Genomic DNA, 12,425 nt, shown 5'->3' on the forward strand with positions numbered 1-12,425 from the left:
CGTGCCCTTTACATTTGTTAGATTATTTAGCCCTCATTAAAACACATTATGCCTGCCAGCGAGTGGCTACAGACAAGTTACTTAATGTCAATGCACTTCAGTTTCCTCATCTGTAAAATGGGGACAATAATAGTACCTACCTGAGAGGGTTGTTGTAAAGATTAAATGAGTATTTAATTTAATTCAGAACGTCTGATGCACGATAAGTGCTAGTTAAGGGTCAGACGAAATTACAGTTGTTCTCCCTCCCCACTGAATGGATGACCAGGAAAGTTCACTAGACTTGCCCAAGGTTTACAGTTGGTTAACTTGCTTCAACCCAGGCCTGTGTGTCCAACGTCAATGGCAAGGCCACTACAAGTCCTGTGCTGCCCTCAGGACCAGCCTCTGCCCCTGGGCGCCTGACTCCCAGCCCTGTGCTCTGCCTTGGTTGTGCCTGCAGAGCAGGCCCACACTTACCGCGGTGCCGCGTTCCTTCCCTGCTGCCAGAGCCCAGGTCTGCGGGCTCTGACCCCTCTCATCATGGAGTCGAAGATCACCCCCTGCATCCAGCAGTTTGCTGAGGATCCACTGATTGCCTGAAAACGCTGCTGCATGGATAGGAGTGCTCCCATCAAAGCAGCGGCTGGAGATGGGGGAGGGGTACAATGAGTGTCCATGGCAACACTCTTCCCCTTCCATGGGTAACACAGGGCTCCTTTTCTACAAAGGCAACCTTTGGTGATGAGAACTGTAACAACACCATTTGTGAGGCCTAACAACACCTATCTGGGGCCTCACAGAAGCTTTATATACATCCCCCTTTTCCATGTTTACCTCCACCCTTCAAGGCAGTATTATTTCTCAATTTATAGATGAGGAAACGAAAGGGCAAAGCCAAGATTCACACCCAGGTATGGGTCTGGTTCGAAATCCAGTGTTCTTTCCCCAGAGCCCCCTGATACTGGCTGCCCTGAAGCAATTTCTTCACGTCTGTAGCGCCCTGTGGTCAGGCTGGTGAAGCACAGCCTCACCAGAGACCACCTCATGTGAGAATGTCTCTACCTCCCAAGTCCTATGGTGAGGCCCATAGACCTTGGCATCAGCAATCTGGTCAAGCATCTACAGCTCAGAAAAATTTAACCAAAACCAGTAAACTATCTGAGACATGAAGGGACAGCCTTTGTGAGATGTAGAGATGTGATGTGTAGCTGTGGTTTCCTAACCTGGTTGCACGTCAGAATCACCTGCAGAGCTTGCTTGCTCTTTTTTTTTTTTTTTTTTGGCCGCACCCAGCAGCATGCGGGATCTTAGTTCCTTGACCAGGGATCAAACCCCCGCACTCCCTGCAGTTGGGAGTGTGGAGTCTTAACCACTGGACCACCAGGAAAGTCCCAGAGCTTGCTCTCTTTAATTTAAAATGAAACACAAATGGTAGGAGGAAGCAGAAAGGGAAGGAGAAGAAGAAATAAAATGAAAAAGGAGATAATAAAGATAAGAAGAAAGTCTCCCAATTCCAGACCCATACACAGTTCTCTTGCCGAGAGGCAGCTACTGTTACAAGTTTTTGTATCCTTCCAGAAATTTTCTATGCATATACAAGTAGGAATAAGAATATGCTATATTAGGAATTCCCTGGCAGTCCAGTGGTTAGGACTCAGCACTTTCACTGCTGAGGGCCTGAGTTCAATCCCTGGTCGGGGAACTAAGATCACACAAGCCGCATGGTGTGGCCAAAACAAAAAGAACGTGCTACATTAACTGTTATGCTTTTACATTTTTTCATTTAATAGTATATCTTGGAGGGAATTCCCTGGTGGCGCAGTGGTTAAGAATCCGCCTGCCAATGCAGGGGACACAGGTTCAAGCCCTGGTCCAGGAAGATCCCACATGCTGTGGAGCAACTAGGCCCATGCGCCACAACTACTGAGCCTGCGCTCTAGAGCCCGCAAACCACAACTACTGAACCCACGTGCCACAACTACTGAAGCCCATGCGCCTACAGCCTGTGCTCTGCAACAAGAGAAGCCACAGCAATGAGAAGCCCACGCACTGCAACAAAGAACAGCCCCACTCGCCACAACTAGAGAAAGCCCACGTGCAGCAATGAAGACCCAACATGGCCATAAATAAATAAATAAATAAAAAATTTAAAGTATATGTTGGAGAATTTTCCATATGAGAACATACAAGTCACCTCAATTCTTTTTTAACAGCTGCATAGTATTCCAATGTACAGATTTACCATAATTTACTTAATAAGTCATTGGGATATTTGTCAAAAATACAGATTCTCAGACTATACAACAGACTGAATCATAACCTGCAAGCATAGAGCCCAGGAATGTGTACTTTTTACAAGTTCCCCAGCTGACGCCAATGAGGCTGGCCTGTACCCAGGCATCTGGGAACCGCTGGGATATCTCATTGTGAGCTCTCCCTTATTGCTGGGTCTGATAAGCAGTCCAGCACACTGCGCTATGGGAAATGTAATATCCTCCTTGCTTTATTATTTTTTTGTTTATTTAGTTATTTTGCGATACGCGGGCCTCTCACTGTCGTGGCCTCTCCCTTTGCGGAGCACAGGCTCCGGACGCACAGGCTCAGTGGCCATGGCTCTCAGGCCCAGCCGCTCCGCGGCATGTGGGATCTTCCCAGACCGGGGCACGAACCCGTGACCCCTGCATCGGCAGGTGGACTCTCAACGACTGCACCACCAGCGAAGCCCCCTCCTTGCTTTAAAAATAAATTTGTATAATGTTTTACAGCCTTCTAATCATTCTTCCCATAAATAGTAAGAGAGCTGGGTAGGGAGAGAGAAGATATTATTTGTCATTTCTTGTGAATGCTAAGGAAGACAAAAATAATGTTTTCTATACCCAACTAACCCTTACAAGGGAATCCAGGTCCAAGTGATATCAAAATGTGTATTGTTTTATTAATTTATCCTAGAGGTTGAGAACTGGAGGCCCACAGATTGATTTGGCAACCCAGAGGCATGTTTTATTTGGTCCACATAGTGTTTATAAAAAGAATTTAAAGTAATGGACAATACTTAACACTTTGGGGATTTCACAATAAAAACTGGGATTTCCAGCCTCTTGGAAATTTGGAAGATTTGGCCTCCATGGCTTCCTTTTCTGGCCAGCTGCAACAGATGCTCCTTAGACAGAGCCTGTACCCACTGACCCCACTTAGTCCTGCAGGCATCTGACTCTGTGACCTCAATAAGCCCAGGCCATCACAGCATTTCCACTGAGCACTTAGGAATACAACTTCCCTCCAGAAATTTCCCTTCCCTTGATGGAAAATATTTTTAAGGTACATGAAAGCATTCCTATCACAAAATAAAAAGCTACAGGGTCTGCCTTCTTCCTCTTGATATTGTCCTTTCCCACCTCCCCCTGGCATCATGGGGATTTCTAAAAAGGGAACTTCTTCAGGTGCTGGGCTCCTGGTCTCAAACCCTATCATTAACACAATGCACCATTATGGACCAGCCATTTAAACTTTCTGGAATATTAAAGGTTTGAATAATTTCTTCTTTAAAGAACCTAGCTCTAAACTTCCACAAAACAGATGCAAATGCAGATGACTAGAAAATGCTGCATTTTTGCTGAGGAACTGCAGGGCTAATATGGCCTCTCTACAAAGCTGTTATCTGCAAACATCAAGTGAGATAGCCCTTTATTTCTGAGTTTTGATATTAAACACTGATACAGTAGAGACAAATATGCAAATATGCAAGTCCAGAAAAATTCTGGAAGGAAACAAAGCAAAATGTGCACTGTGTTATGTCTGGGTTTCAGAATTCTCATGCTGATTGGTTTTTTTCTTTATACTTCTCCAAGCTTCCAAGGTTTTTCCCACTAAGCAAACAATCTTATAACAACATAAAAGCTTTCAACATCAATACTTAAAAAAAAAAAAATTAAGCGGCCTCCTTCTGTAAGATGGGAAAGCTACTTTATGACTTATGATTGTGTTTATTCTGGCATTCCTGTGAAAATCGGCTGGAATCATATAAACGCTCGAAATCTGTTTCTGGTTCTGTCCAATGGGAACTGTAAAAATACCTGCTGTTCCCTGTCGAAGAGCTGGTTGTAAAGCTTTAGTGAGCTAGTGCCTGGGAAGGCCCTGGAAAAAGCAAAAGTCCTCCACAAAGAGAAGAAATGTTCACTTGTCGTTGATTCATTACATTGTGTTGCTGTTCCATATTAAAATTTGGACTCAGATTCTTTTAAACCACAACTACAAAAGTCATCCTGACAAAGTGATGCCAAATATATTAATTGGTGAAGAACTTGGTTGTGGGGTATGTTAAAGTGCAGATCATACAAACTACAAAGCGCGGTGGAAATACATAAACAGTACTTGTTAATGACTAAATGAGTAGAAAGGCTCACTTATTTCACAGGGTCTAGTAAAACTGCTTAGAAAACTCCTTATTTACAGTTAAAAGCATGTTTCTGGTAATTTCCTGGTGGTCCAATGGTTAGGTCTCTGTGCTTCCACTGCTGGGGGCCCAGGTTCCACCCCTGGTTGGGGACCTAAGACACTGCAAGTTGCACAACCAAAAAAGTGAAATAAACAAAAGCATGATTCAACGTTAGGTAATACAAATGTATTTCATTGGCATAAATTAGTGAAGGTTCTTTTAAAATCTTACCAAATTAGTTTCCAAATACCTCAATTCATTTTAAAAACTTATTTTCTAGGTAGTGATGTCATTGTACTTACTGATTTGGATCTGATCCATAATCCACCAGGACATCAACTAATTTTGTAAGGCCTAATAATGCGGCAATAAAAAGCGCTGTCTGGCCCAGGGAGTTAACTGCATCGACATACACGCCTGCAAAGAAAACACCAGGATCAACACAAACACACAACAAAAATTAAGCTTTGTTTTTACAGTATTTTTAATGTATTACTAATGCAATTTCCCTTTTTTTAAGAAAAAGAAAAATGATAAACCTTCAGTAGTCCAAATAACACAGAAAGTCTCATATCAAAAGTAAACCACCATCTTTACCTTAAAGTGCTAAATACAGGAAAACGTTGCTAAAACATTTCACCACACGCTGCTACGCGGCAAAAGAAAAGCAAATTAAAATTGCTCTTCGTTTTAAAATTCACCAACAGCCAACAATTTATATCATACACTGTATGAAAAGCAACCCACAAAAAAAGCCCAACGTCACTACCCCAACCATTTGCTAAAAACAGACAGAAAGAACAAACCACAACACTACAATCTCACTACATGCACTGCAAGTAAGAAAAATAGCAAAACCCAACTCTCAATTATACCCACTTCAAAAAACTGAACTCACTCCTGACTAAACCACCACTACAAACCCGATACAGCAGTAACACCTTGAGCAACATTTAACAGCAATCCCGAAACACGATAATCAAACAAAAAAAACCTCCCTAACCGACTTACGGTACGTAATATACACACATACCCTCTGACGCTTCCTGCAGTATCAATCGAAATATGATGAACGTCTATTCATAATACATTATTCAAACCGAAACCACTCAGACTGCGTTCATCTCCCTCTTACTCTTCAAATTGAAGAGAAGAACGATCATCAACGGCTAAAGGCAGCTGCAAACACAACACCAAGAGCCAACTTCACGCTCAGGAGAGAACGCTCCATCTCTTCCTCGTGGGTTCGGGTGCTCTACACGTTCAGAGAAACTTCTCTAGTAACGAACTATAGAAATGATCCCTGAAAGTATAGTCTTAACAAAACCGTCTCTGTTTTTCCGAGGTGGAGGAAATGCACACATATTTTACTGATGGTTACTTTTTCTTACACCGCTATTCTTTTTGAAACGTACACTGGAATACGTTGTCTGAAGAATCTTTCCACTACCGAAGCCCGACAAAGCATTTTGAACCCTTCTACGTTTCAGAAAACATTTCAAGTTGTCAATTTAATTAACATACGGTTTTTAAACAGCCAATCACACGCCAGTTATTTCCAACCCCGCCCCGTTTCGCGCAGCAGTTCCGCAGCATCAAGATTACGTAAAACGCTTACGACTACAACGTGCGCCGCAGTTCGAGGACTCGCGTCGTTTCAGCCTGGCGCTGGAAGTGAGATGTCTCACGAGAAAAACTTACAAGACAAAGTGGATGCTGAAAGCAAAGACCCGAAGCCAAAAACCTATGACGTTTGCAAAGCACACCATTTATGCTGTGATCAAAATAGCAAACATATAAATATTATTTGGAATTTTTTTCCAAATCAAGGAATATTTATGTAGATAAAAATTGTCTTTAAATAAGCAAGATAATACATCATTACCCTGCTTAAAGCTTTAGTAGCTTCCCAACTCTTGGGCTAAAGATAGAATTTCTCTAAATAGTTTACAGGGACTTCCCTGGGGTCCAGTGGTTAAGACTCCGCTTCCACCGCAGGGGGAGCCGGTTTCATCCCTGGTCAGGGAACTAGGATCCCGCATGCCACAAGGCAAGGCCAGAAAAGAAATACTTTACAAGGTCCAGCACAGCCTGGCCCACACGCACCTCTCCAGCCTTATTTTGCACCAAATTCCCTCCCCCTCACTTCAGCCATAATGAACCACGTACTGTTTTCCACATACTCATCGTGTTCCTTTGCACAAGCTGTTCTCTCCGCCAGGAACGTTAGAAACGGTGGATATTTCACCTAACTCTGGAATATTCAATAAACCAATACAACATGGTGCCTGGCTTGAAATAGTGGGAAGAAAGTTAAACTTCTCATAAAGCTTGAAAAAAACTGAAAAATGAGAAAACATTCAGTGCTGGAGAAGAGGTGGGAAAACAGACACTCCTAAATGCAGTTGGCAGTGTGAACTGTTACAATGCTTTTGGAAAGCAATACGGCAGTATCTATTAAAAACCTGAACCAGAAATTCTGCTTTGAATATTAAAAACCCATTATGTAAAGATTCATTACAAAGTATTTTATCAAAGCATTGTTTCTGGTTATACAAAACTGCAAAAAAATAAATCTTAATATCCACCATTAGAGGCACAGCTGAATAAATTATGGTACATACAGACAATAAAATATTAAGCAGTTAATTTAAATGAATTAGATCTCTATCAATTAGAATAGAGATAGACAAGATGTACTATTGAAAGCAAAAATCTAATAAGCAGGCAGGCAACTTTAGGGAGTTCAATCAATGAGTGGTATTAGCTAAAATGATGGATTTAAAGCATCTAACAGAGTTTAGCAAGTAACAACTACTCTATAAATATTAAAAATTAAAATCCCAACATTCTTGTAACCACTAATAGGATTTAAGCTTAAAAAATAATCTATTTTGTGCAAGTAATACAGGTGCTTTCAGGAATGCCAAATTCAGTGGCACCCCATGTCTTGCTATGTATAGTACTGTAATCACAAGTGGGGTCCAGCTGCTCGCCGCTCAAAAGCCAATAAAGAGGCAAGCTTGGTGGACAGGAAAGTTTGCTTTATTTTGATGCAGGCAACGGGGTGGGGGGGGAGGTGGACTCCTGTCCAAAGGCCGACTCCCCCACCCCAACCAGTGGACAAGAGCTTTTACAGAGGGAAAGGACTACATGCAGAACCAGCACAGTCAGCTCTGACAGTCATCTTGAAATTGGTCATGCAGTGGTCTAACCAGTGCCATCGTGACTGTTTTGGGTACAGTTAATCTTCAGTTCCAAGGTTGGTTTGTTTCCATTTCTTTGCGGCAAATTATCAGAATTGTGGCAGCTTGTGTCACGACTACAGCCTGGTCATCATGTAGTTAACTTCTTCCACCTGGCTGGGGTTTCAGTATCTATAAGACAGCTCACGGGATGTGGCTCAGAATATTACCTATAACCCTCAAGAAGGAACTAAAGGTCCTTCATTTTGATTACTGACTAAACTATTATGGTTTTTCCTGTTTGACTGCTTTTCTTTGCTTCTGTATTTTATCACTCCTCTCATTAAACTTATTCTTTGGCTAAAGTTTTTCCACAGACAAAAGGCAGGCTGAGGACATCGGGGGCAAGGTCTATAGGGTCCTGCTCCGTTTCAGTAGAAGCTCTTTAACCTGGGATTTATGGCATCCTATAGTCTGGTTCCAAGTTGCCTTTGTCTTTACTTCCTAAAACATCTCGTACATAACCTATCCTTCAGACACAACACAAACACACACACACACACACACACACACACTAAACTACTTGCCATTTGTAGGCTCCTTTGTTCTTTTGCTCCTGTATAAATTCCCTCTGCTCCATATTCGTTGAATAAACAACCAAATAAATAATTATAAACTTACAGTATCAAATTATCATCTATTTTCTTTAAGCATTAAAAACAAAACAAAACAAAAAAACAGCACAGAGCCTCTGAATATCTGCTGATATTGCACAGGTTGATTTCTCATGATTTTGTTGTCTTTTCATGTTTCTTGAAATAAATAAGTGAATTTCAAAAAAAAAAATGAGAAAAGCAAGTTGCAGAATGTGTTTAGTATGATACCACTTTCATAAAGGCAGGTTAGCAACTTTAGAATATATGTATATCTTTGATTCCACTGGTTAAAATAACCTTTTATTTCTTTATTTACTTTTTATTTTTGGCTGTGTTGGGCCTTCGTTGCTGCATGCAGGCTTTCTCTAGTTGCGGCGAGCGTGCGCTACTCTTTGTTGAGGTGTGTGGGCTTCTCAATGCAGTGGCTTCTCTTGTTGTGGAGCACGGGTTCTAGGTGTGCAGGCTTCAGTAGGTGTGGCACGTGGGCTCAGTAGTTGTGGTTCGCGGGCTCTAGAGCGCAGGCTCAGTAGTTGTGGCACACGGCCTTAGTTGCTCCGCAGCGTGTGGGATCTTCCCGGACCAGGGCTCAAACCGGTGTCCCCTGCACTGGCAGGTGGATTCTTAACCACTCTGTCACCAGGGAAGCCCCTGTTTATCCTTCCTTCTTCTTTTTTTGGCCGCACTGCACGGCTTGCAGGATGTTAGTTCCCCCACCAGGGATCAAAACCAGGCCCTCAGCAGTGAAAGCACGGAGTCCTAACCACTGGACAACCAGGGAATTCCCTGAATATATGCTGTTTAATAAGGGCAGTTTTCAAAGGCATTACCACCTCCAACACGAAATTAAGCCTGCTTTTACTTAAAGGGAACTATATCACATCATATTCAGTAGAATTAAGAGATTTTGTTGATTTTTCTAGCCCATGGTTCAATGACAAGTGTGATATATTAAGAGACCCAACATAAAACCAGAAGAGATTCCTAAAGTAGATGTCAGGAAAAATATCTGATTTATTAGCCTGGAAAAATTTAAAAGGGAGTCTCAAAAATCAGAAGAAAAATGTTTAGATGAAGAAAATGAAAAACAAATCAGCGTACTAGACTAACAAGGCGAATTTAAATTGCATTTAGCTAAACAAGCATCATAGAAGAAAAAATCATAGCACTGAGGGGGAAAAGAACAAACCATCTTAAAACAATTAAGGATATATCACAATTATGTTTAAAGCTACTTTAAATCCATTTCCCTTGTAAACCTTCCTCTCCTATATATAGCTCACTACAAGATCTGTTTGTCAATCAACAGAGTATGAAGGACCAGACATGTATCTATTTCCCTGCAGTATATTCCAGGCCTAATTTACCCAGGAAAAGTAGCAACAGCACAGAAACCCTTCATTCAAAAAGGCAGATGGAGGATACTAACTACTTTAACACCCATTGAAGGGTGGGGGGGAAAGACTCAATTGCCATAGACTGACAAAATCACCTTTAAGAATAACATGAAGAAGGCTTCCCTGCAGGTGCAGTGGTTAAGAATCCGCCTGCCAATGCAGGGGACACAGGTTCGAGCCCTGGCCCGGGACAATCTCACATGCCAGAGAGCAGCTAAGCCTGTGCGTCACAACTACTGAGCCTGCGCTCTAGAGCCCGAGCCAAAACTACTGAGCCCACGTGCTGCAACTACTGAAACCCACGCACGTAGAGCCCGTGCTCCACAACAAGGGAAGCCACTGCAAGGAGAAGCCCGTGCACCGCAGTGCAGAGTAGGCCCCACTTGACACAACTAGAGAAAACCTGCGAACAGCAAAGAAGACCCAACGCAGCCAAAGATAAATTTAGAAAAAAAAAAAGTTATGAATAAAGTAACAAAAACTGTAGTTCTGTGGTGTTCTGCTGCTATGGGGGAGCCGGAGGGATTCCCAAAATGTGGTAATTCTGTACATTTTTACTGAATTTTTTTTAAACTTTAGACTTATCACCTTTATTTTTAAACATCAGCACGTCTGTTTAGAGTTTATTTTCATTTTTTGTCTTTTTTGGCCCCGCTGCGCAGCTTTCGGGATATTAGTTCCCTAACCAGGGACTGAACCGAAGCCCTGGTGGTGAAATCACCGAGTCCTAACCACCAGGGAATTCCCGTAGACTATATTCGTGAAAAAATCACTTGCCACTTGAATACGAAAGGTTATGCACCCCAACCCCTACAAACAAAAACAATCACTTCAAGGTGGGCTACCCTTTTCTTTCAAAAAAAAAAAGCAACCATTTATACGGGACTTTAACATGTTCCAGATCATGTACTGACCCCTTAACTTGAATCACGCCGTTTCATATTGGAAATAACCCTAATCATCAAAAACTTTTAAAAAGCAAATACAATAAAAAAAAATACCCTTTATCAACAAATGATTGGAGAAAAGGGATATGAGATAAACACAAGAGACTTGACTGACAGGGAGCAAAAACGCCTCTGTAGATTTCAATTAAGAGATAAGGGTCTCCCAATGGAAAGAAACTCCCTTCTACAAAACAGAAATACAACGAAGACAACCGAAAAACAGTATGGACAGCAGGAGAACTTGAACACTGACTGAAAAATCACACGGTAAACCACCCCAAACCCTAGCTACCTACAGACTATCGCGAGACACAAAAAGTGAAGCAAATAAGAAAGAGAAACACGAAAAAAAGCCACCCCCACTGTTCTTTAACGAGACACAACTACAAACGAACCCACTCAGACGGCGCTCTCTCCCTCTTTCTCTCCCTAAGGAAGAGAAGAACGATCATCAATGGCTAGTGACAGCTGCAAAAACAACGCCAAGAGCCAGCTTCACGCTCAGGAAAGAACACTGCGTCTCCTCCTCGTGGGTTCGGGTGCTCTACACGTTCAGAGAAACTTCTCTAGTAACGAACTATAGAAATGATCCCTGAAAGTATAGTCTTGGCCATAGCTCGCAAGTCACTGCTGGGTCTGTGGGAGCCGCACACTTTACACTGACGGCGAGATCGTTTCCCCGTTCCTAAGTCTACTGGAAAAAAGAGAAAGAGCTCTTCCAATACAATCTTTCAAACGCTATCACTTACCAACTCATTGTAACATTTTAACTGGAAATGTAATTTAACAAGTTTTAAAACAGCCACTCTTAATTAACATAATACTGAATGACAGCCAATGACAACCCGCGTCTTTAAAGCCCAGGAGGCGTTCCCTCCACAGATCTGGTAAAACCACCTCGCCCCTGAAAAGCTATAAAGGAAAGGGTGGGCCGTTGCCTTTGCTAGTGAGAACCTAGCTGATTCCATTGAGCAATAAGATATATGTAAGATATATATTATCTTAGCTGTTTCATTCAAAGCTGTCCTACAGGTTTGACTTTCAAACTCTGGTAAGAGGTCACCGTGACTGAGGCAGGGAAAGGGGGACTGGGTGGCTGAGAACCAGTGCTGGAAGGCAGAACCTTTTGGCTTTTTATCACATGACCGTATTACCTGTTCACACTTTCTGAGTTTTTAAAAGACACCTGGTTGCTGCATCGGACATCATTTCTTGCCTCCACAAATACCTGAGTGCCAGCTACGACAATACTAGCTACCATTTATCGTGAGCTTGACAGGCACCGGTCATCGTTCTAAGTGCTTTAACTATGAGATCAATACAAGTATATGCCAGTTTTATGGACAGGGGAACTGAGGCACAGAAAGGCTAGGTAACTTGCGTGCGGTCTGTTAAACAGCCGAGCTGGTAGGTGTCACCTTAACCATCATCCCAGTTTTCCATGTTGTAAAATAAAGACACTCTAGGCACTGGGCAAACAGAGGCCCCTACTCACAAAAAGCTTACATTCTAGTGAGGGAGAGAGCTGACGACAAACACCCAAGAGGACCAGAGGATGAGGCATGCAGAGGATTTTAAGTGTCGAGACAGAGAGGGACTTGGTGGCTACTTTAGATCTGGGTGCTCAGGGAAGGCCTCTCTTTGGAGGTTGCATTTAAGCAGAGAAAACAACGAATGGAAGGCAAAGACCCAAGGAAAGGAACAAGGTTGTGTGTTTCAGCAACTGAAGACAGCTGGAGAACACAGGGTAGGAGGGAGGGGGCAGGTGCAGGCAGGCAGGCAGGTATCTGCGGATTTTCTAGGCAAGGCCTGGGGAGCCTGGATTT

At 42.6% G+C, this 12,425-nt stretch overlaps 1 protein-coding gene and 2 non-coding genes across 3 annotated transcripts in view; all 3 read right to left on the reverse strand.

Annotated features, from left to right (window-relative positions):
* The window catches only part of TEX14 (testis expressed 14, intercellular bridge forming factor), a 59,838-nt gene extending 52,197 nt beyond the window's left edge, over positions 1 to 7,641 (reverse strand). Inside the window, exons 1-4 of the mRNA XM_073797970.1 lie at positions 7,633 to 7,641; positions 5,833 to 5,863; positions 4,720 to 4,834; positions 460 to 625 (exon numbers count right to left, since the gene is read on the reverse strand). Of these exons, the coding sequence (XP_073654071.1) occupies positions 460 to 625; positions 4,720 to 4,834; positions 5,833 to 5,863; positions 7,633 to 7,641 (321 nt within the window). The remainder of the gene's footprint in view (positions 1 to 459; positions 626 to 4,719; positions 4,835 to 5,832; positions 5,864 to 7,632) is intronic.
* On the reverse strand, positions 5,522 to 5,736 carry LOC117309922 (small nucleolar RNA U3). The gene has a single exon (XR_004524207.1). It is a non-coding gene; the product is annotated as a small nucleolar RNA U3 (small nucleolar RNA).
* Positions 7,642 to 10,993: 3,352 nt separating the features above from the next.
* LOC117309920 (small nucleolar RNA U3) lies at positions 10,994 to 11,207 on the reverse strand. Its single transcript, XR_004524205.1, has one exon. It is a non-coding gene; the product is annotated as a small nucleolar RNA U3 (small nucleolar RNA).
* Positions 11,208 to 12,425: the final 1,218 nt, after the last annotated feature.

Source organism: Tursiops truncatus, chromosome 20 (genome assembly GCF_011762595.2).
Source record: "Tursiops truncatus isolate mTurTru1 chromosome 20, mTurTru1.mat.Y, whole genome shotgun sequence".
NCBI lineage: Eukaryota > Metazoa > Chordata > Mammalia > Artiodactyla > Delphinidae > Tursiops > Tursiops truncatus.